Genomic DNA, 24,986 nt, shown 5'->3' on the forward strand with positions numbered 1-24,986 from the left:
ATATGAAATCTTCCTGATCATAATTATATCAGTGAATCAAAGGCAAATAATGAAACTTAAAAAATGGCGCCCCCCCCATTCTAGCAAACTGCCTCTATCAAATATATGTATATAACTATGAACAGATAGTATAGAATTTTCTCAGTAATGGTCGTCTTATTCGCTTCGAAGCAAAAGCAAAATTCCGGACATTTCAGCAATATACAATTGATGCGAACAGGTGTATCTGAATATCCAGTATGTCAACATTTGGCTTTAATCACTTCGTACACCTTCTGAGGGGACTCACCAGCAATGTGCAGCAGACATCATGTGGAATATGTCTCCATTCCTCCCTCAAAGTAGCACTGCATTCAGCGACAGATTGAGAAGGTCCTGCTCTGGAGCTCAATTGCTGCTCCAATTCGTTCCAGTGGTGTTCCATTGGGTTGAGGTCAGGGAAGTCGTTTAACATCAATATCTTGATATCATTCCGTAACAGCTCCAGCTTTGTGGCATGTGGTATGTCATCTTCCATAAAACTACATAGTGTAGGCTGATTTACAGTATTAATTTATTCAGAATATCAAGGTATTGAGCTGTCTTCATTGAACTATGGACAACGACCAGTAGTCCCTCTCTAAACCAGCTGAATGCACCCAACATTACTTCTCCACCACCAAACATTACTGTAGGTACAACACACTGTGGTAACAAGCGTTCACCAGGCTGCCACCACACCCACACTGTGCCATCAGACTGGAAATAAGTGAACCTTGATTCATCGCTTCCAAGTGCCGCTTTCCACAAGAAAATGTTCAGTTCATATGCCCTTTTCACCAGACCAGACAAGACCAGCGGCCTTGTTCGTTTATGATATACAGCACACAAACCGAATATCATAAATACTCTTCTGATGATACACAGTAAATGGAGTTCTTTTTGTACGGTATTAGTGCTCCTCGTGGCGGTACTGGCGATCCAGATCTCATCACGGATGTTCTGTGCCGATTATACCTGGTTTTTGCTTGCCACCGGTTTTAGCGCCTTCCTGTCTCTGTCAGTCATTTTCGACGGCTTCCCTAGGAGCTTTCTTCCACTAGAGATACCAGAACGTCTCCATTTTTTGATCACATTGCTAGCCGTTGATTTTGGATGATCCAGTTGAGCGGAAATGGGACATATGGACATGCCAACAATGTGACAGCCCACGAAGACACCATTCTACAATGAAAAAACTACTATAATAAATATATATATATATATATATATATATATACAGTATATATATTGATAGAATTAAAAACAATAGCAAATATTTTATGATGGAGGTAACTTTTTTAACTCTACAGTATAAAATATCGTGATTGGACGATGGTTTATTGATTTTTCTTAATATTTTTATTTATTTTTCGCATTTGTGTTATTATTTCAATTCTATGGTGCTTAGCCTCCTTCTCGAAATGTTCTCCATTCAGAATAGTCTAGGAGTGCTGGAGGTAACCGACAGATATCTGGCTCCCTTAAAATAGTAGGACTTGACAAGCACAAATTACTCTTACTTTCACTAGGTGTAATGGATACTGTGATAGTACCCATTACAACTAGAGATATAACTAAATGAAAAATTTACTGTATTACTGAATTCTTATACAAAGTTCGAGTAAATTTTATTTTAAATTTATTTACTTTGTGTTTATTTCTCTGCAGTCTGGAACGAAGAGCCGAGTATGACTATAAATTAGGAGACACTGGAATTGTTATCCCCAAGGGCATGATTGTTGGTATTCCAGTGTATGCTATGCATTACGATCCCGAATACTATCCTGATCCAGAAGAGTTTATTCCAGAAAGGTAAGATTATTGAAATTTTCCCTCTGCGTTTAAAATATTACGATTCATGATAGCTGTAAAAAGTTAGAATTTCTTTAGATACTCATTGAGTTGACTGTTACATTTTAAGGCGTAACAATATAATGACATACTCGAAAATTTCTAGACCTCTTATGACGCACGCACGCACACTCACACACACGCGCGCGCTAGCACCATATCAGGTCACATGTAACCAATATAGTTCCAAAGAATTTTTTAGGAAATTTGGTTTCCTACAGAAAACACTTACTTCTTGGAATTCTGGAATTAGCTCTTGGAATTTTATTTATGATTAAAGAATTAATACAGTCTCATTGGGTAAAAGGTTTCGCAAAATTCATGTGTAAAATTTCATGACATTGATTATGTTTTGCATCGTAACTGTAATTCTAAGTTATCTACTATTGCATCCATCCTTACTACGTAAGCATAGTTGGGCTGCTGTTCCATAAGGAAAACAAAATATCATCGCGATCAAATATATTCCAGATCAACTTTGATTACTGAATAACAAATTCTAAGCTTATCTTATTCTAGAAACTAAATATCTCATAAGACATTAAACCGATCCTCAGCATTCTGTACATGTCTGTTACTAAAATAATTCACAAGGGAACCGTAACCATTATCTTGTCGAAACCTCATGTCACACTTTGTTCATTTACAGCGCATATCAAAGAAATTAAGCTGCCATTTCCAATTGTACATTTATCGAAATGGGTGACAAATAGTTTGTTAGCTTCTTGCTTGAAAAGAAGAAGCTAACAAACTATTTGTTAGATAACAAACTAAGAAGCTAAGAAGCTTACATACTAAGAAGAAGAAAAGCATTCTAGAGTGTAAGAATAATGGGCATAAGAAAGAACTAAGCAAACTGAAACAGCCCTTCATCTTTTGTAATATATTAATTCATGTTCGTACTCCTGATGTAATACCGTATATTCACATGTGAAACTTCCTTCATCTGTGTACTTCGATTTTAATGTGTGTTTGTTTGTGCCTTGAAGAAAGAGTAGATTAAACTGAGGAGAACGAATGGCATGAAAGGCGCAGAATAATTTGTGTCTACAAAATCTCAAAATATTTTTTCCGCTTTACCTTGGAAATAGAAGAGACGCCATGTTTGAAATGCCACAACAGCTCTTGCATAGCCACAACCTGCAGAAAGAAACCAAGAAAACCACTCTAAGGATTCATCTTTCATTATATAGGGTTAGCCTAAAAGAAACAGACAGATTAAACGCTTTAGAAATTGAAATTTGTTTTTTACATCAGAAAACATTTGGTACTGTTTTATAGAAAAAGTCCTCAATTTCTTTAGTAATTGCAGAACCTCATTGAAAACGACAAAACCTCCGTCGCTTATTCTGTATGGATATGCAGCAACGGAGTGAAGAAAGTGATCATTTCTTTGACCGCTAATTTTCGGTGACAAATCAACTTTCCACATTAGTGGTACAGTGAACAAACACAACGTCCGTATATGGGGAACTGAAAACCCAAGAGTTCTAGTGGAGCATGTGAGGGTTTCACCAAAAGTGAACGTTTTTTTGTACTGTATCCCGTAAAAAGGCGTATGGACCATTCTATTTCCAGGAAAAAACAGTGTGTAGAATAACTTACGTAGACATGATACGTGAGTGGCTGATGCCTCAACTACAAGAAGACAATGACAATTTCATATTTTTCCAAGATGGCGCTCAGCCGCACTGGCATCTTGAAGTTAGAAATTACCTGGATGAAAATTTGCCTCGCCGTTGGATTAGGCATTCAACGGCCCAGAACATAGCTCCTACTTGTTGGCCACCAAGAAGTTCGGATTTAACACCCTGTGACTACTTCTTATGCCGGTACATAAAGGACAGAGTTTTTGTTCCTCCTCTCCCTACAAGTGTGGACGATCTTAAACAACGCATCACAGTAGCGTTGTTTCAGCCATGCTATTAAAATTCTTCTTTCTGTAAAACTTTGAAAATGTCTATTTCTTTTAGGCTAACCCTATATTTTTGCAATGCCCATAACATCCGTATATCAAATTGAAATCTTGAATGAGTTTGGGATTTATACAGGAAACTCCTTCTCCTGCATATGATCCTCCTGTCAATTGCTTTGTATTGTCATCGTTTTTATATAATTCTTAAACTATTCTAGAGTTTAAGAGAGCTTTTTCAAACCGGTTTAAAACTTCAGCAAGAGGTGCGTTGTTCTCACAAAGTGAGATGACATTTGTTTTCCTTGGAAAACAAAAACGGACACACTCAAGTGTCACTTTATTTCTAGAGTTTGGGATTTATACAGGGAACTTCTTCTTCTGCATGTCATGCTCCTGTCAATTGCCTTGTATTGTCATCGTTTTTATATAACTCGTAAACTGTTCTAGGGATTAAATGAAGAACTTTTTCAAAACTTTTGAAACTTCAATAAGAGGGGCGTTGTTCTCACAAAGTGAGATGACATGGACGTTTTCTTTGGAAAACAAAAACGGACAAACTCAAGTGTCACTCTTTATTTCTAAAATACGCAGAAAGTGCTGATAATAAAAGTTACGTTCTCTGGTCTTTTTTTCAGTTTGTGGTAGTAATTGCATGTTCATCCTTAAATTTCACATCTATTTCTGAGATGTTGATATTTAGTTCTTGTTCTCATTCTCTTCGACCATATGATAGAACTTGTAATATTTCTAGAAATGAAAGCAAATCCACTTCTTAGTTTATCTGAGACAACAGTGCACCTGCTTCTCATTCTTATCTGAAATCATTGCACTGCAGAAATGAGCAGCTTCAGAAGTCATGATGGTTATAATTAAATAGCAATCTTTCAACTCTTTTAAACATTTTTTCGAAACTTTTCCAAATTGTTCATGATTCAACCGTTTCTAAAATGCAATTGTAACACTATTTTTTTCTCGTTTAAAAAAAAAGTTTAAAGAATTATTTTTCCCTCATGTGAAACTTATCTTAGAGCAAAAGAGTGTCTCTGTCGCGTTGTTGCATGTGTGACGAGACATTTCCTTTTAGACGGAAAGATGGACTGATTTTGGTTTGAATCTCATTTAAAGTGACATGAATCTTTCTATCTGCTAAAATGGTCAAAAGAAAGCACGTAATTAACAGAAATTCTATCCATTCCACGTTTTATTTGAGCCATTTTGCCTGTAAATAATACAATGGCCTCATAGTAGGTCTTCTGCGTAATTCTAACCACACCAAACAATATTCATAACACGCCTAGATTTCTCAGCTTTGGAATAGTTTCTTCTCAGAGGACAAACCAAAACAGAGAAATCTGCTTTAATCAAACGAATAGCTTTTTTATGAAAGAAGAAAAAATCTATTTCTTTCATCTCAATATCTAAGATGCTATATTTCCTCAGTCACGTTAGGCATTGCTTTACTTTTGAAATGCGATAAATCTTTCTCTTAACTCAACTCTCATCATCAGAAATTGGTTGCCTGTAGTAGAGATATCACTACAATCCGTGTATGCTTTATTTGTCTACGTTTATCAGAAGTCATATCTATAATTTTCAGAAGATTTTCTCTTACTTCTCCACTCGCATCCTCTAGTACTGTTCCTAAGAACCACTTCTTCATGTATGGTTCCAAAATGAAAGCATTATCTGGGAATTTTTTATTTTAAACACAGTTAAGATGAATGAAAACCCTATTCGAAAATGGCGAATATCGCGTGAGAATATTTTGTTTTCCTATTTAAAAATATGTAATTCATCGACACCTATCCCTCTAAAGAGTTCTGCAAAGGATATCCTGAACCGTTTAGTCTATCTAAAAAAGAGTTATGACAGATATAAATATTTCCTCCTGTGATAGATCCCAGAACTCAGCGCCTGGAATTTATTTATCCTTAGATAACATGTGAGTGACTGATCAAACAAATGAAATTTCTAAAAATCTTTATATTTTCTTAAATAAACTTACGAGAACTTTCGTATAAAGATGAGGAAAGACAATATTAGGATTTGCTAATCCGATTCACTTCACTGTTCTAATCGTGACTTTTAAACTTTGAACTCAAATGTCGTAATTTGAATGCTGATAATAGAAATTACTTTTCTAAACTCGTTTATAGGTTTGAGCCCGAAAACAAAGCTAAACGACATCCATTCACTTACTTACCATTTGGAGCTGGACCAAGGCACTGCATTGCTATGAGATTCGCCTTAATGGAAATAAAACTGTGTCTAGCAAAGGTGTTACGTCATGTGAGATTCTCAATAAGCCCTGAGACGAAGGTAGGCTCTGGTTAATCAATTCTGTTACTAGCTCTCTATTTTTAGTTGCATATTTCATAAACTCTAATAAATGGGGTTTATAGTTGTTGTTAATGATTCTACCTAAACTTTTCATCGACTGCACTACGCCTTAAACGACTTCATTGTGTACACTTAATTGCTTGATCAATCTCTCTTTACTGATATTGGATTTTAATTTTTTTATTTTTTTTCCCAGTTAACTAAAGTGTAAAAAGTACCAAAATTTCAATTTTTCCCATAGTTGTCTATGAAGAAAACACATGCTGAGAGTATCTATGAATAATATTTTACGATTTAAGCGGGACAGTTTTAATAATGACACAACCATTTCTATTAAGGAATACAGGATAATGAGAATAAGGTGTATACTGGCGTAGCGAAAAAGTCTATAGGGCACGTTAGTGGCTAAATTCCTTAGAGGAGAAAAAACCTAACGTTTGATAAGAAAATGGATAAAATGTTAACAAATGTTTCGGTAAAGTTCTTCCCATTACTTTATTTTTTCCGTTTACTAACTTCGCATTTCAAGAAAGAAAATAAATCTTTAGCACAATAAAGACATGAGTAGTAAGGGTGGCGGTAGTGACAAGATCAAGATCAAGATAAGATAAGGAATCGTGACGTGATTGGTAGATGACGTCATTGTGAGCATGGCTTCATGAGTTCGGAATGTTTGGAATTTCCCTGTGGGCATATGTGTCAATGGCTTCAGTTCTTGTGTTTTGGTTCGCGTATGGAATTATGGGTGATGGTAGAGATAAGGAATCGTGTCGAGGGTGTGTGTTGTTTTCAGATGTAGATAAGTGGCGTCATTTGTTATTTGTAAATAAATGTCGTCATTTGTTATTGGTAAATAAGTGACGTTGTTGTTTTGAATGGAAAGGATGATATTAGTGGATAAGAAATCGTGTCGTGATTGGTGGTCACTTCTGACAGGATCAAGATCAAGATAAGATAAGGAATCGTGACGCGTATGTTTGTTGTTATTGAGTTTGGAAGTTCGCTGGGCCCCTTCCGTCAGAAATATCACGTGGTGTGATGGGTGATATTTAGAGATAAGAATTGTGACGTTATGTCTTTGTGCGGTATTTTGGTTTGACTATGAAATTGTGGGCTATGTTTTGAGATAAGATATCTCTGAATTTTCCCAGGGTGACACACATCCGTCATTGTCGTCTGTGGGAATTTTTAGAGTATGTCGTGATGGCGGGTGTGATTAGATTTTTCTGAATAATTAATTATATACTGGTGTAACTCAAAGATACGGTTGTTTTTTTTTATTTTATTTTATATAGATGTTTTTACTAATTTTCCAATACATTTGGGGTATTTCTTTCCTGTTAAAGTGTGGGAATTCTTAGAGTAAGTCGTGATGGCGGCAGTTAGTGGTTAAGTAATCGTGTCGTGATTGGTGGGACACTTCTGACAAGATCAAGATCAAGATAACATTAGGATTCGTTACGTGAATGCTTGTTGTTATTGAGTTTGGAATGATAATTTAATTTAACTATATTCTATGTCACACAATCATACAGTTTTTTTTTTCTTCTATAGATGGTTGTACTAATTTTCCAATACATTTTGGGTATTTCTTTCCTAGTAAAGTTTGGGAATTCTTAGAGAAAGTCGTGATGGCTCTCGTGTTTCGAGTTTTTCTGAATAATTAATTATATACTTAAAGTACCTGTCCTTAAACACACACACACACACACACATACACATTAGACATAAAAAATCGCTAATGTGTCCATGTTGATACTCTAATATATACCCTATGATTATTCTTATGGAAAAAAAAAAACTATTCAGTATTAGAATTACGCTTACCAAACAACATGCGAGCAGTTATGTTTAAGTTAAAAAAGTACTTACAGCTTTCCAGATGACTCTTCTAAATACGAATATTCCAAAATAGTTCAATTTTATATCCACAACACAACACAAACACAAAAACCACAAAGAATGAAATTTCTGTAAATACTGTAACCTGAACTAGTTACTTCGTCCTTTAGATTACAGACCGTAGATGCTGGGGTTTCGTCATTTGAAATATCCCCACAGTGAGCGGTTTTCTTCAAAGGGATGACATGAGTCACATACGTAAATTGGGGTATTGTTCAAAAGGTAGCATTTCCTCAAGTTTGGATATTTCTCAAATAATTACATATGACTAAGGACTTAGTATCAAGATGTTTGAATAACACATATCCTAAAATTATTCATTCTTCGTTACCGTCGGAATTCATTGGTGTTGTAAATTAATGCTTACATTTAATTTTAATTTAGAGTACTATCCTATTGGTTGTCTGTATTAATTCTTTCCCACTGTTGTCCAACTTTGGTGGGAAAGTCTATGCACCGTTTTGTTTAGGGTAAGTGTTATTTCCAGTTTCGAATTCCGATTGCTGTTAGAGTATGGAATTCAGACAAGTGAAATTTTTTTTTCAATTGATTCGTTATTTTCTGTATTTTACTTTTACAAAAGTCTTACCTTTAAGGTATCTATCTTATCCGGTCGCCTTTTTTTGTACATAGGTGAGAAATCGTGTGTTTTGTTTCGAACTCTTGGTTACCGTTGGGAAATTACCAATATAACTATTAATTTTACCTTCGATTCCTTGTGCTCTTAACCTATTTCTGTAAGTAGAATTTATTTGTGAATTATTTTCCCACACTGTTAATTTTCATTCATTAACCTTGTTTGTAGATAACGAACAAATAAGACTTTTAATTCAATGAATCAAAAAAAAATTCTCTGGTTACTTTGTGGCATGAAATTTCATAAGGGAAAAAAAAATGTTATCTTCCTTCTTAAATTTGTATAACATATATATGACACCCAATTTGTTCATTTAAATTTACACATTTTATTGAACGAAATATTATTTATAAATTGTATTTACTGAATCTAACAATACAGAAAATAAATAAATTGAAAAAGAAATCAAAGGTTCTTCCATGGTTGTGGAATTTCCATCGTATGGTTTTGACAATGTTACTCTATCTTAAATTTAATTTTTCGTTTGGCGTTCATCGAGAATTTATTACTGTAGTAAAATTAAGGGTTGTGTATTTATTTCTTTGAATCCAATACGTATACTTCAGAGAATTATTAAAAGCACAGAATCTTTCGTTATGTTTCCAAAAGCATTTAAAAGTACACGTTATGTTTTCACGTTTTGGGCATCCAATTTCATTTAAATCAAGAACAGGCCTCCCTATTAACTTCGTTAATGTTTTTGATTTTTCTCTTCCTTTGGCAAGTAATATATGATATTTGCATGTTGATTCTATCATCTCTTAGTTTGTCCAAAGCTAGTGAACCAATTACCCACTTCAGCTGATGGTTATATTTTATTAACCAAGAATTCTGTTTTTTAACTCTTTCAGGTAATTCTTTCCAACTACAAGGTGATTTTGTCACTGCATATCTTACACTAATTCCATCAGAAATACAAACTTCTTTAGGAAATAAATTTGAACTCTTATTCAACAAAAATTGTACATCAATTATCCCAATGATAACTGAAAATTCGTATTTTTCACCCACTGTCGATTTTTCATAATCGTTTTCCTTCATTCTTCTTCTTCGATTACTTCATATGGCACCACAAATAAATAGTTATTTATTATTATTTTACTGATTATTAGCTCTGATCGTATACTTTATGGTAACATTCGTTTATAAAATTCTAAACAATTAAAACTTTTCACAAAGAAACTTTCAAAGAATTTGTGGCTCACCCATTATTTTTGCATTACCAAACACAAATCACTAAACAGCAGCTGCAGTGGATGAATGATTACCTTAAGTCCAAAGACACTCGACTCTATGGTATTTTCTTATAGTACTGTTTACACTTACCATCCCCTACCCTGACCGTTCCTTCAAAAATGAACCTTTTCCGCAGATGACTAAACGACATGTTTTCACATGCTGTTGGATATACTGTTGGTGTGTTTTTATCTTACTTTGTGTAGGGAAAGGTAAAATTTGTATATGTGTTATCTGTAGAGTACAAACATTTTCTCTATGCCAAACTTTAAAGAAGTGTTAAAGTCACGTTTTGTTGGTTTAATTAGGTGCTTCTCTCTTTCTCTCTCTCTCTCTCTCTCTCTCTCTCTCTCTCTCTCTCTCTCTCTCTCTCTCTCTCTCTGTAAAATAACCAAATTCTAACAGTTCGGAATTTCGATTATGTGAACGATTTGTTTTCAGATAACTCAAATAATATTAATAGGTAGCATTAGACAATTTCTAAAATAATCAAAACATGGATATTCGTTTTCAACATTTTTTTTCCTGTCCTGGCATTAAGTTCACAGTTGTGATTTTTTTTAAAATAATTAAACAGAATTGCATTAAGATATAAAGTTGTGGATTTAAATATCAAGATCTAATCAGAATAACTGAGTAAAAATTCACTGTGGAAAAACACAACAAGAAAAACACACATCTTTGTTCATTTAAGTTTACAAATGCACATTTTATTTTGCTGAAATACTATTTACAAGTATATTCACTGAGAAAAATTCGAAACATGTAATTACCTAAAAATATTTCACAATATTTAGTTTAGACTCTTAACATTTTCCAAAGAGTTCAATGAATAAAATTTTTGTTACTCACTGTTTCTTGGTTACATTACATCAAAATAACTGGTCACGCAAAAGAATTTTTAAATCAGATACCATGGTAACCACACTTCCATACGTTTGATATTGTGTCAGTCTGGAAATGACACCATGCCTCACTAAACATTCTGTGTATTCTTTTGTCAGCAAATATACACAAACAGTTTTTGTAAAATGTTCGTAAATGTCCCAAAATAAAGAATCTTTATCGAATTGGATAAAATCTTGAAAATCTAATTTTACCATTGATGAATTTAAATGTTGGGCGATAATTTTTCCCATTATACGAACAGATGGTAATTCAGTTTCCAAAAATAGTAAATGATTTTCAATGTCGTACATTTTTGGTGAAATTCTCTCAGCTTCTTCACAATTAATAGAAAAAACCTTACTTCCATCAGCTCCTGTATCATCAAGTATTAGTTCCCCATCTTGGCATTTCAGAATATAACACTCACCAAGGTCCATTTCGTAGTCAACTCTTCTTTGCAAGTAGCCGAGGATATCAGACCACTTCCTGCGTAATTTTTCCCAAGTGGTCCTGGATAAATACATCTCAATGTACGTGTCTTCTAAAATAATAATCGGCTTCCATCCTTTTAGAGCTAGGTGAAGAGTTTTGTCTCGTGCTATTTTCCTGAAGAAAGAAAATTTCAATGACTTTTGTGGCTCACCAATTATTTTACTTTACTTTACTTTCCTGGATACCAATCACCACAACACAATACGATAACTTCACAGGATGAACGAATTGTCGTAACTGCAAAGACACTTGACTCATATATTTTTCCTTATAGTACTGTTTACCTGACCCTTAACCCTGACAGGTCCTACCAAAATGAAACTTTTGCGAAGATGATTCAGGGACGTGTTTCTACATGGTGTTGGATAAACCATGATGACAATGACGAATGTGTGTCACCCTGGGAAAATTCCAAGATATCTTATCTCAAAAACACTCCCACAATTCCATAGCCAAACAAAACATGACAACAATGTCGTTACGTGTTTGGATATTTCTGGGGAACATATGTCTCTCATTCTGTGATATCACAGAGGGTGACAGATGTCTTCCCTGCAATGCTCCCCCCACCTAACCCCATCACCCTAGTCTCTCACCATCCCCTCTCCTCCAGAAGATGTCTGCTCAGCCTAGTGGAGATGAGTGAGCTCATCGTTTGTGGATATCTTCTAGTGATGTCACCTCCAATTGATACTGATAACTTTTTTGGGAAAAAAATTTAAAAAACTGGTTTTATATGATAACTTTTTAGGAAAAAATGCGTTTTTTATGAAAACTTTTTTGGAAAAAAAATAAAAAAACGCAGTTTTTTAAAATTTTTTTCCCAAAAAAGTTATCGGTATCAATTGGAGGTGACATCACTAAAAGATATCCGCAAACGATGAGCTCACTCCTCTCCACTAAGCTGAGAAGACATCTTCTGGGGGAGAGGGGATGGTGAGAGACTAGGGTGATGGGGTTAGGTGGGGGGAGCATTGCAGGGAAGACATCTGTCACCCTCTGTGATATCACAGAATGATAGACATATGTTCCCCAGAAATATCCAAACACATAACGACATTGTTGTCATGTTTTGTTTGGCTATGGAATTGTGGGTGATGTTTTTGAGATAAGATATCTTGCAATTTTCCCAGGGTGACACACATCCATCATTGTCATCATGGTTTATCCAACACCATGTAGAAACATGTCCCTGAATCATCTTCGCAAAAGTTTCATTTTGGAAGGACCGGTCAGGGTTAAGGGTCAGTTAAACAGTACTATAAGGAAAAATATACGAGTCAAGTGTCTTTGCAGTTACGACAATTCGTTCATCCTGTGAAGTTATCGTATTGTGTTGTGGTGATTGGTATCCAGGAAAGTCAAGTAAAGTAAAATAATTGGTGAGCCACAAAAGTCATTGAAATTTTCTTTCTTCAGGAAAATAGCACAAGACAAAACTCTTCACCTAGCTCTAAAAGGATGGAAGCCGATTATTATTTTAGAAGACACGTACATTGTGATGTATTTATCCAGGACCACTTGGGAAAAATTATGCAGGAAGTGGTCTGATACCCTCGGCTACTTGCAAAGAAGAGTTGACTATGAAATGGACCTTGGTGAGTGTTATATTCTGAAATGCCAAGATGGGGAACTAATACTTGATGATACAGGAGCTGATGGAAGTAAGGTTTTTTCTATTAGTTGTGAAGAAGCTGAGAGAATTTCACCAAAAATGTACGACATTGAAAATCATTTACTATTTTTGGAAACTGAATTACCATCGGTTCGTATAATGGGAAAAATTATCGCCCAACATTTAAATTCATCAATGGTAAAATTAGACTTTCAAGATTTTATCCAATTCGATAAAGATTCTTTATTTTGGGACATTTACGAACATTTTACAAAAACTGTTTGTGTATATTTCCTGACAAAAGAATACACAGAATGTTTAGTGAGGCATGGTGTCATTTCCAGACTGACACAATATCAAACGTATGGAAGTGTGGTTACCATGGTATCTGATTTAAAAATTCTTTTGCGTGACCAGTTATTTTGATGTAATGTAACCAAGAAACAGTGAGTAACAAAAATTTTATTCATTGAACTCTTTGGAAAATGTTAAGAGTCTAAACTAAATATTGTGAAATATTTTTAGGTAATTACATGTTTCGAATTTTTCTCAGTGAATATACTTGTAAATAGTATTTCAGCAAAATAAAATGTGCATTTGTAAACTTAAATGAACAAAGATATGTGTTTTTCTTGTTGTGTTTTTCCACAGTGAATTTTTACTCAGTTATTCTGATTAGATCTTGATATTTAAATCCACAACTTTATATCTTAATGCAATTCTGTTTAATTATTTTAAAAAAAGTCACAACTGTGAACTTAATGCCAGGACAGTAAAAAAAAGTGTTGAAAACGAATACCATCTTTTGATTATTTTAGAAATTGTCTAATGCTACCTATTAATATTATTTGAGTTATCTGAAAACAAATCGTTCACATAATCGAAATTCCGAACTGTTAGAATTTGGTTATTTTACAGAGAGAGAGAGAGAGAGAGAGAGAGAAAGAGAGAAGCACCTAATTAAACCAACAAAACGTGACTTTAACACTTCTTTAAAGTTTGGCATAGAGAAAATGTTTGTACTCTACAGATAACACATATACAAATTTTACCTTTCCCTACACAAAGTAAGATAAAAACACACCAACAGTATATCCAACAGCATGTGAAAACATGTCGTTGAGTCATCTGCGGAAAAGGTTCATTTTTGAAGGAACGGTCAGGGTAGGGGATGGTAAGTGTAAACAGTACTATAAGAAAATACCATAGAGTCGAGTGTCTTTGGACTTAAGGTAATCGTTCATCCACTGCAGCTGCTGTTTAGTGATTTGTGTTTGGTAATGCAAAAATAATGGGTGAGCCACAAATTCTTTGAAAGTTTCTTTGTGAAAAGTTGTAATTGTTTAGAATTTTATAAACGAATGTTACCATAAAGTATACGATCAGAGCTAATAATCAGTAAAATAATAATAAATAACTATTTATTTGTGGTGCCATATGAAGTAATCGAAGAAGAAGAATGAAGGAAAACGATTATGAAAAATCGACAGTGGGTGAAAAATACGAATTTTCAGTTATCATTGGGATAATTGATGTACAATTTTTGTTGAATAAGAGTTCAAATTTATTTCCTAAAGAAGTTTGTATTTCTGATGGAATTAGTGTAAGATATGCAGTGACAAAATCACCTTGTAGTTGGAAAGAATTACCTGAAAGAGTTAAAAAACAGAATTCATGGTTAATAAAATATAACCATCAGCTGAAGTGGGTAATTGGTTCACTAGCTGTGGACAAACTAAGAGATTGGATGATAGAATCAACATGCAAATATCATATATTACTTGCCAAAGGAAGACAAAAATCAAAAATATTAACGAAGTTAATAGGGAGGCCTGTTCTTTATTTAAATAAAATTGGATGCCCAAAACGTGAAAACATAATGTGTACTTTTAAATGCTTCTGGAAACATAACGAAAGATTCTGTGCTTTTAATAATTCTCTGAAGTATACGTATTGGATTCAAAGAAATAAATACACAACCCTTAATTTTACTACAGTAATAAATTCTCGATGAACGCCAAACGAAAAATTAACTTTCAGATGAGAGTAACATTGTCAAAACCATACGATGGAAATTCCACAACCATGGAAGAACCTTTGATTTCTTTTTCAATTTATTTATTTTCTGTATTGTTAGATTCAGTAAATACAATTTATAAATAATATTTCGTTCAATAAAATGTGTAAATTTAAATGAACAAATTGGGTGTCATATATATGTTATACAAATTTAAGAAGGAAGATAACATTTTTTTTCCCTTATGAAATTTCATGCCACAAAGTAACCAGAGAATTTTTTTTTGATTCATTGAATTAAAAGTCTTATTTGTTCGTTATCTACAAACAAGGTTAATGAATGAAAATTAACAGTGTGGGAAAATAATTCACAAATAAATTCTACTTACAGAAATAGGTTAAGAGCACAAGGAATCGAAGGTAAAATTAATAGTTATATTGGTAATTTCCCAACGGTAACCAAGAGTTCGAAACAAAACACACGATTTCTCACCTATGTACAAAAAAAGGCGACCGGATAAGATAGATACCTTAAAGGTAAGACTTTTGTTAAAGTAAAATACAGAAAATAACGAATCAATGGAAAAAAAAATTTTCACTTGTCTGAATTCCATACTCTAACAGCAATCGGAATTCGAAACCGGAAATAACACTTACCCTAAACAAAACGGTGCATAGACTTTCCCACCAAAGTTGGACAACAGTGGGAAAGAATTAATACAGACAACCAATCGGATAGTACTCTAAATTAAAATTAAATGTAAGCATTAATTTACAACACCAATGAATTCCGACGGTAACGAAGAATGAATAATTTTAGGATATGTGTTATTCAAACATCTTGATACTAAGTCCTTAGTCATATGTAATTATTTGAGAAATATCCAAACTTGAGGAAATGCTACCTTTTGAACAATACCCCAATTTACGGATGTGACTCATGTCATCCCTTTGAAGAAAACCGCTCGCTGTGGGAATATTGCAAATGATGAAACCCCAGCATCTACGGTCTGTAATCTAAAGAACGAAGTAACTAGTTCAGGTTATAGTATTTACAGAAATTTCATTCTTTGTGGTTTTTGTGTTTGTGTTATGTTGTGGATATAAAATTGAACTATTTTGGAATATTCGTATTTAGAAGAGTCATCTGGAAAGCTGTAAATTCTTTTTTAACTTAAACATAACTGCTCGCATGTTGTTTGGTAAGCGTAATTCCAATACTGAATAGTTTTTTTTATTTTCCATAAGAATAATCATAGGGTATATATTAGAGTATCAACATGGACACATTAGCGATTTTTTATGTCTAATGTGTATGTGTGTGTGTGTGTTTAAGGACAGGTACTTTAAGTATAAAATTAATTATTCAGAAAAACTCGAAACACGAGAGCCATCACGACTTTCTCTAAGAATTCCCACACTTTACCAGGAAAGAAATACCCAAAATGTATTGGAAAATTAGTACAACCATATATAGAAGAAAAAAAAACTGTATGTTTGTGTGACATAGAATATAGTTAAATTAAATTATCACTCCAAACTCAATAACAACAAACATTCACGTCACGAATCCTAACATTATCTTGTTCTTGATCTTGTCAGAAGTGTCCCACCAATCACGACACGATTACTTAACCACTAACTGCCGCCATCACGACTTACTCTAAGAATTCCCACCCTTTAACAGTTAACAAATACCCCAAATGTATTGGAAGATTAGTACAAACATCTATATAAAATAAAATAAAAAAAACAACTGTATGTTTGAGTTACACCAGTATATAATTAATTATTCAGAAAAATCTAATCACACCCGCCATCACGACATACTCTAAGAATTCCCACAGACGACAATGACGGATGTGTGTCACCCTGGGAAAATTCAGAGATATCTTATCTCAAAACATAGCCCACAATTTCATAGTCAAACCAAAATACCGCACAAAGACATAACGTCACAATTCTTATCTCTAAATATCACCCATCACACCACGTGATATTTCTGACGGAAGGGGCCCAGCGAACTTCCAAACTCAATAACAACAAACATACGCGTCACGATTCCTTATCTTATCTTGATCTTGATCCTGTCAGAAGTGACCACCAATCACGACACGATTTCTTATCCACTAATATCATCCTTTCCATTCAAAACAACAACGTCACTTATTCACCAATAACAAATGAAGATATTTATTTACAAATAACAAATGACGTCACTTATCTACATCTGAAAACAACACACACCCACGACACGATTCCTTATCTCTACCATCACCCATAATTCCATACGCGAACCAAAACACAAGTACTGAAGCCATTGACACATATGCCCACAGGGAAATTCCAAACATTCCAAACTCATGAAGCCATGCTCACAATGACGTCATCTACCAATCACGTCACGATTCCTTATCTTATCTTGATCTTGATCTTGTCACTACCGCCACCCATACTACTGACATGCTAGGAAGTGTATCAGCTTTATTGTACATGTGTGAATATTATATTTTTTATGTGAAAATATTCATACTTTAAATAATATTTCAAAACATTGATGACTCCCTGAGCTCAGAGGTGTAAGATCATCGGTAAAAAAAAACATCGTAAAAATATGATCAGAAATATATTTCTCATTGCATGCAATTCCAGTACAATCATTCGGTGTGCTTAACTGAAAAAATTTTATTACTTTTTTGTAATGTGAAATCGGTTTTATAAGGATCATTTCTTTATTTCTATGGTGTTCCCCTCCGCTCCCTCTTTTGTTAGGTCTTGCTGAGACTTCCTAATGAGGGATAAAAAATTCACGTCACTAGTTTGCCTGATCTCATGGACGAAAAATCACAATTTCCGGATGAAAAACACTCTACCACCAAATGAAACTGCTAACGCACATTCAGTCGAAAGAGTCCAGATAAAAATTACTCTCGTCACAGACGGGAATCGAACCCAAATCTTACCTAACCAAATGGATTCGCCTATGCCGACTGGATTACAAAAATTCTTTTATAAGAATAATGCATCGACATATTTTAAAATATAATCAGACTTCTTTATTGAATTAATCAATACACACAAAATATATTGCTACTTACAGGGTTTCCAGCAAACTGAGATAGCACAGGTTCCTTTTGATGACTGAGTATTGATAATTGATGTATTCTCCTTGCTTTAAAAACCAGGAATTGAAGAACAAACGAATGGCATTTAATACAAAAAACTTAATCAAAATAAGCATAATTATAAAGAAATTATAAAGGTATTCAGAGTAAGAATAAAGGCAAGAACATAATAGAAAATAAACAAAAGGAAGATAATTTCAGAGAGGACAGAGAGCACTGTGTGTAGAGGGGGGGGGGAAATTGCTGAATATAGACGACGAGTTGAAGCCAAAAAAATAGAAGTGCCTCAAGATAACAGCTATTCAGATGGAAGTTCATTTGAGACTATCTGGTGTGCGATAGAGATGAACAGGATGAAATATGTAATCGGTTGCTGCTATAATCCAGGTAGTATATGGGAGAATGTAGATGGTATGCATTGGCAAATTAGCATGATGAGTAAGGTTTGAGTAGAATTACGGGGGAGTTATTAATGGGGGAAATACACTAGGAGAAGGAATGGTCCTGAGGATGAAAGGAAATTAGGTTTACATAGTTTTTAACAGATAACTGCCTCACACAGCATATAATGGAAGGAACAAGAGGTTCGAGAGTGTTAGATCTGATTATACCATCGGAGAACATATCAATAAGCAATTAATTACACTGTGTCCACTTGGGGGAGGCGATCATGTAGTCGTGACCTGGGAGACTGTAAGAAGTATTTAATATTCTGTTAGGAAGGGAATATATGTGGAATTTACAAAGCTCGTGATTACGACAAGTTGAGAAGCGCGTTTTCATTAGTGCTGTGGGAGAATTTGAAGAGGAAAGATGTTAATGGTGCATTGGAGATCGTCAAAGAGTGTATAAGAAATGCAGTATCAGACGGTATTCCTGGATTCAGGACGAGAAATATGAATACACCTCCAAATATGAATATGAATGGTGTATGTATGAATAGTAGTATTATACATGAGTTGCAAATAAAGAACGGGGGGTGTTGTGGAGAAAATATAAAGAAATAGGCGATCAGCATTTCCGTGAGCATTATAAAGTACAGGCAAACAGGGTAGTATGTAGGGTAAGAAGGCCAAAGCAATGTGAGAAAGCTAGCTGATCAGTACAAAAGAAATCCTGAGGTGTTCTTTCGCAATGACAAGTAAAAGGAGAAATAACTATGGAAGGATGACTTTAAAAGTGTTGATGATAGGGAAGTAATCGAAGCACATGAAATACTTCAGTTACTTAGGGATCATTTTGCAAAAGTCTACCAAATTGGTTGTAATACTCCAGTGCTGAATGTGTCACTGACTGATGAGATTCTAGAGATATAAGAAATAGAAGTGCTTAATATATTACAGAACCTTAATTCTAACACTGACATAGGGTTACATGGCATATCGGCCCAGGTGTTACGAAAATGTGCAAGAGAATTAACACCTCCTCTAACCAAGCTGTTTAGTTTAAGCCTCATGTCTGGTGAAGTTCCCATAGAGTGGAAAGAGAGCAAAATAATTCCAGTGAATACGGGACTCTCCAAAGTAGAAGTAGTAAATTATAGACCAATCAGTATATCAGGAGTGGTGGTTAAGATTTTGGAGAAACTGTTAAAAATTAGAATTCAGGAATGTGTGGATAGAAAGATTATACTTTATAGGGGCAGCATGGTTTTTGAAGGATATGTCTAGTCTTAGTAACTTGCTTTCTATAGTAAAGTAAGAGTGTAGTTGGATAAAGGATATATACTGCTGGACTTTGCAAAGGTATTTGACAGGATTTCACAAGGAACTCTGTTGCATAAATTAGAGCAAATGGAAATAGATCTGAAATTGGTGATTTGGATTAGAGGTCGGCTGATGGAGAGATATCAAAGATTGATTTAATGAGGAACTGAGTCCACGAAGAGTCATGTGACCAGTGGTGTACTTCGGGATTGGCACTTGGTCCTCTGTTGTTTAATTTGCACATTAATGATATTGGAAATAATTTGAAAGGAAATATCCACTTGCTTGCTAATGATACATAATTGGGAAGAGCGATAGGGAATGAAAGTGATGTAGATATCTTGCTGGATGACTTAAATATGCTGTTGATATGGACTAAGGTCAGTTTAATGTGGCTGTGTAAGGTGATACACTTCGAGACGATGGGATCACATACTGTGTAGTATATTATTGGAATTGAACTGCAAGAAGTTGACGAGGCAAGGAACTTACTGTATACAGAGAACTTAAGTTTAGAGGGCATATTACAAAGGTTACCAAAATATCATAGCAAATTAAATGGTGTTGAAGAACCCACTGACAATAGGAGGTTATTGTTCCACTTTATAAGGCATTAATAAGATATCTGGACTATTGCACACAGATCTGTCACCTGGATTCCTTAGTGATGAAAAACTGGTGGAGAGGATCGAAAGGGAGTGACAAAGATTGTTGCAGGCCCGTATAATGTTTCCTTTGAGGAGAAATTGAAGGTTTGCGTACTCCAAAAACTAGCTCATGGGCGTAACAGAGTAGATATGATATAAGCATTTAAATTATTAAAGGGATTTTTTAGGATTGTCACTGATGATTTTTATGTGCTTATATTTATTATCCATTTATCCAGTTGTAAAGACATCATTATAACATGTAGGGCTGATCTATTTGCATAATCCAGAATTGTTAATTAAAGTAATTTAAATTTCAAAGAAATCAGATTACCACCAACGATCTATGTTTTAGCAGCAACTGATAAGTAAATGAATTTTTAATTAACCTTTTAATACATGAAGTTGTAAAATTATAGAAACACTGAAGTTTTCTAACCAATAATTTTGACATCCATTCACAGGTTCCTGTGGAATTTTTCAATTCCTTTCTTCTCCAACCGAGAGCAGTACCTTTAGCCCTGACAGCTAGAAATGACGTTCCAGCAACGAAATGACTGCACTGTAATTTAACAAAGCAGAGTTAGCAAGCGAAAGGTTATGTTAATAATCTCAAAAGGCCGACAATAATGAATATATTTTTATATGTAATATAACTTACATGACTTTAATTGCATATTGTGGTTTTTGATGATTTTAAATACCAATGGATTTATATCTCATGCACAACTTTAAAAATATTGAACAGCAAAGAATGTTTACAAGTCTTAATCATCTTTATATTTCGAAATTTCATTTTAATTATATCTTTCATTTTGGATTAAAGAAGGAAATAAAATGATATGAATCAAGAGTTTAATACGAATGTGCAATATTTTGGTTCGTTAGATTATTTTAATTTCCTAAATATATGTGTCGAATCATTAAATTAATTAAAAACATTTATTCGTAAACTTATTCCATAAAAAGTTTATAAAACTGCAGTTTCCTTATATAATAATAATAATAATAATAATAATAATAATAATAATAATAATTTTTATTGCTCTTCCAAATATTTACACATGTACAATGATCATCTATTCAGAATATTATTTTACAACGTTCAGCACTTTGTGCTACATATAATGAGATTTAAATAGTAATGATGATAAAAGTTTTTTTTATATATAACAATCATAATAATAATTTACAATTATATTGTTCAGAGTTACATAAGTTGCATAATATTACATGCTGTGGTTTATTTTTTTTTTTCAAGTTTGAAAAGGTGTGATTATACAACAGTATTTACACATATTCAATCTAAATATTATGTTTCCTTATTCTCAAAAACATACGATGTAAACTCATGATTTACTTTTAGAAGAATTTTTTTCTTACATTGCATACATTTATTACAGTTATTATATACATTACCTACATTTGTTACAATTGTTATATACATTACATACATTTGTTTACATATGATGCATTACTTACATTTGTTAACATGTGATATTTACATTACGTACATTGGTTTACATATAATACATAAATTATATACATTGGTTTTCATGTGATACGTACATTACTTGCATTTGGTTACATATGATACATCTTGGATGAAAACTAATTTCTTTGCTTTCATACTGGAAGCTTATATGTAAACTTATCTGAGGATGACACCAATTGGTTATTATGTATTATTTACTTTTTTTTGTTTTTTTTTTTGCTGCGTTGGGAAGTTACAAAATCTATGATTCAGAAATTCGGGCGCGCGCAGTCACACACACACACACACACACACACACACACACACACACACACACACACAATAAATTGGAACGTATTGATGCGTCGCTGAACTGAAATCCTGCTGAGCGAATATATTATGTTTCATTAAGTTTGCATGGTATTTTGGGTGCGTGTTTCTTGTTCGTAGTATGTCCTGAGAGCTCTTTTCAGGTTATTGTGGTTTTTAAGGTTTCTGTATTCAAAAGGTTATTTGTTTATCATGTCTGGGATGTAGAAATTTCGCGTGGCCTTTCCGTAGTGATTATTGTATTTATATGTGATATAATTAGTAGTTTCAGGTCTTGTTATACGGTATGCATTTCTAACTGTCCTGTAGCTGGCATCGAAATAATGTTTTAGCAAGGCTGCATAGTGACATAAATGTTTTGCTCTCAGTATTTTGTTCTGACATTGCAAGGTTTATAAGGTTCTGATTTTCTCTTTTTTCCCAAAAGATCAGTTTTGTCATTTTGTATTGTAGCTACATTAATCTCTTTAATTTGTAGGGTGCACAGAAAGCATACGTTGTTATAGCGTATCTTAGTATATTTTGGCATAGTGCTTTGTATATTAGTGTTTTTAGGCTTATGGGAACTATATCTTTTAATCTGTAGAGTTTGCCACTTATTGTTCGGAGTTTGTTGTGTAGGTGGTTTATGTGGCTATTCCAGTTCATATCTGCATCGAAGTAAATTCCAAGATATCGTGTTGTTTCAACCTGAGTGATTGTAGTGGTTTTGCTGTTCTGTGTGTTTTTTATGTTGGAAAGTGGATGTTGGATGGTTATATATTTGTGATCAACTGGTCGAGTCAGTGGATTTCTGAATAGCACTAATTTTGTCTTTTCTGAGTTTAGGTGTATGGAGTTTTTCGTGAGCCAGTCTATGATCAGATTTATATCATGTTGCATATTTTTTGGGCTATGCTTGCGTTATTATGAATGGATATTATTGCTGCGTATTGGAATATCTTACCTTTGAGTGGTAACTGATTAATATCGTGCGTGTAAATGTTGAATAGAGTTGGGGAGAGTACAGCCCCTGCGGCACTCTGCAGGTTAGTGGTAGCTCTCTGCTTCGGTTTCATCTGATACGTGTGATATGCTTTCTATTTTGGAGGTAGTTTGTAAACCGCCTGTGAAGACGCCCGTCTATTCCAACATGCCTCAGCTTTTTTAACAACGTTTGATGTGTAAGTGTATCAAATGCTTTAGTTAGATCTATAAAGACTATCATGGCAATTTTCTTTTTGTCTGAGGCGGTATTAATTACGTATGTAAAGTCTTCCAAGAGAGATGTTGTTCCCTTATTTTTCTGAAAACCATATTGTGTTTTGGGGATAATATGAAAGATCTCAGTGTATGCTGTGAGTTTCTTTAGTATGATCCGCTCCATAATTTGATTGATAATTGGTAATGTTGCTATGGGTCTGTAATTGCTGATTAAATTTCTTTTTCCTTGTTTGGGTATGGGTGTGGTTATGGCGGTCTTGAGCATACTTGGTATCTATCCTGTTTTAAATATTTTATTTCTTAGTTTTAGTAGGATAGGACTTAAACTAGTTGCATGTTGCTTTATATCTTTAGGTCTGGTACCATCTATTCCTGGGCCTTTGTTTGGTTTGATTTGATGTATTGCTGAGAGAACTTCTTTTATGGTTGGGAACCATAATGTTTGTTTTGATTGTGGTCCAAGTGGAGGGTCTCGTTTTGTGATTAGAAGACTATTTCTGTGCTTTTATTGTATGGAATCTGCAAAGTATTGGTTAAAGTCATTTGCTAGTTGTTGGACAGGTTTTGCGTTTTTCTTGAAGCTGTGTTTTATGTTTTATGGTTTCGGAGGCGGGGTGTTGGGAACAAAATCTAGCATCTCATTAATCAGATGCCAGGTTTGTTTCATGTTGTTTTGTACGGAGGTTAGTTTGTCTCTGTAGTAGCTTCTTTTTGCATTTCTGATTTGTGTTGTAAGGCGATTCCTTGTTATCTTATATTCCGTTTTTAAAGCTGTGTTATTTGGATATCGCTTTAATTCTTTCCATAAAGCGTCCTTTCTGTGTATTTCTAGGATTAAGTTTTGTGTTATCCAAGGATTTTCTGTTGTTTTTGATCGAATTCGGACTTTCTTTGTAGCTTTCTTATATATTTCCTCCAGTGTGAGTTTAATGTTGTTGTATAAGATATCTGCTGCCAGGTGTTCCCAGTCTGTTTTTCTTATTTCGTGGTTGGCTATTTCTTCGTCTATTATTGTTTTCTCTCGATTTTCTTCTGTGGGACATTGCATGGGTGTGCAGGTTTAGAGTGGTGAAGTAATGGTCTGCTACTTTGCACTTTATGACTGATGCAGTGTAACTATTTGGTGGTGCTCGGACGTTTATATGATTTAGACAGGAGGCAGTGATAGTATTTCCGAATATTTCTTCTCTAGTACATGATGTTATTGTTGGTATTAAGTTATACATAGATAGTGTGTCTAGGTATTGTACTGTGTTGTTCTCGTTTTCATTTGCAATATTTATGTTTATGTCACCAATTATCATTAGTTGTTCGGTTGAGCATATTTCTTGGCTTGAAAGCCAGCAATTGAGTTCGTGTAAGAATTTTATCATGTTTAGGTTTGGTGGTCTGTAAATAGCATTTAGTGTTATGGAATTCTGTGTATTCGTGGTATTAATTATTTCGAGGCAGAGGGTTTCAGCATGCTCAAACTGATAGGCCGTTTCTTTTGCTATTAATTTTTGTTTGATAAATATTAATATTCCACCCCCTCGTTTTGTTTGGCGGCATGATCTATGTTGTCGGAAGCCTGGATTTTGGAAAGCAG

The 24,986-nt window shown here is 34.1% G+C and overlaps 1 protein-coding gene across 1 annotated transcript in view; it reads left to right on the plus strand.

Annotated features, from left to right (window-relative positions):
- The window catches only part of LOC150095513 (cytochrome P450 3A8-like), a 52,111-nt gene extending 30,957 nt beyond the window's left edge, over positions 1-21,154 (plus strand). Inside the window, exons 12-14 of the mRNA XM_090410302.1 lie at positions 1,690-1,833; positions 5,944-6,106; positions 20,856-21,154. Of these exons, the coding sequence (XP_090266428.1) occupies positions 1,690-1,833; positions 5,944-6,106; positions 20,856-20,948 (400 nt within the window). The 3' untranslated portion in view covers positions 20,949-21,154. The remainder of the gene's footprint in view (positions 1-1,689; positions 1,834-5,943; positions 6,107-20,855) is intronic.
- Positions 21,155-24,986: the final 3,832 nt, after the last annotated feature.

The sequence above is a fragment of the Typopeltis vanoorti genome, chromosome 20 (assembly GCF_054136105.1).
Source record: "Typopeltis vanoorti isolate ZY-2024b chromosome 20, IOZ_Tvanoo_1.0, whole genome shotgun sequence".
Taxonomy (NCBI): domain Eukaryota; kingdom Metazoa; phylum Arthropoda; class Arachnida; order Uropygi; family Thelyphonidae; genus Typopeltis; species Typopeltis vanoorti.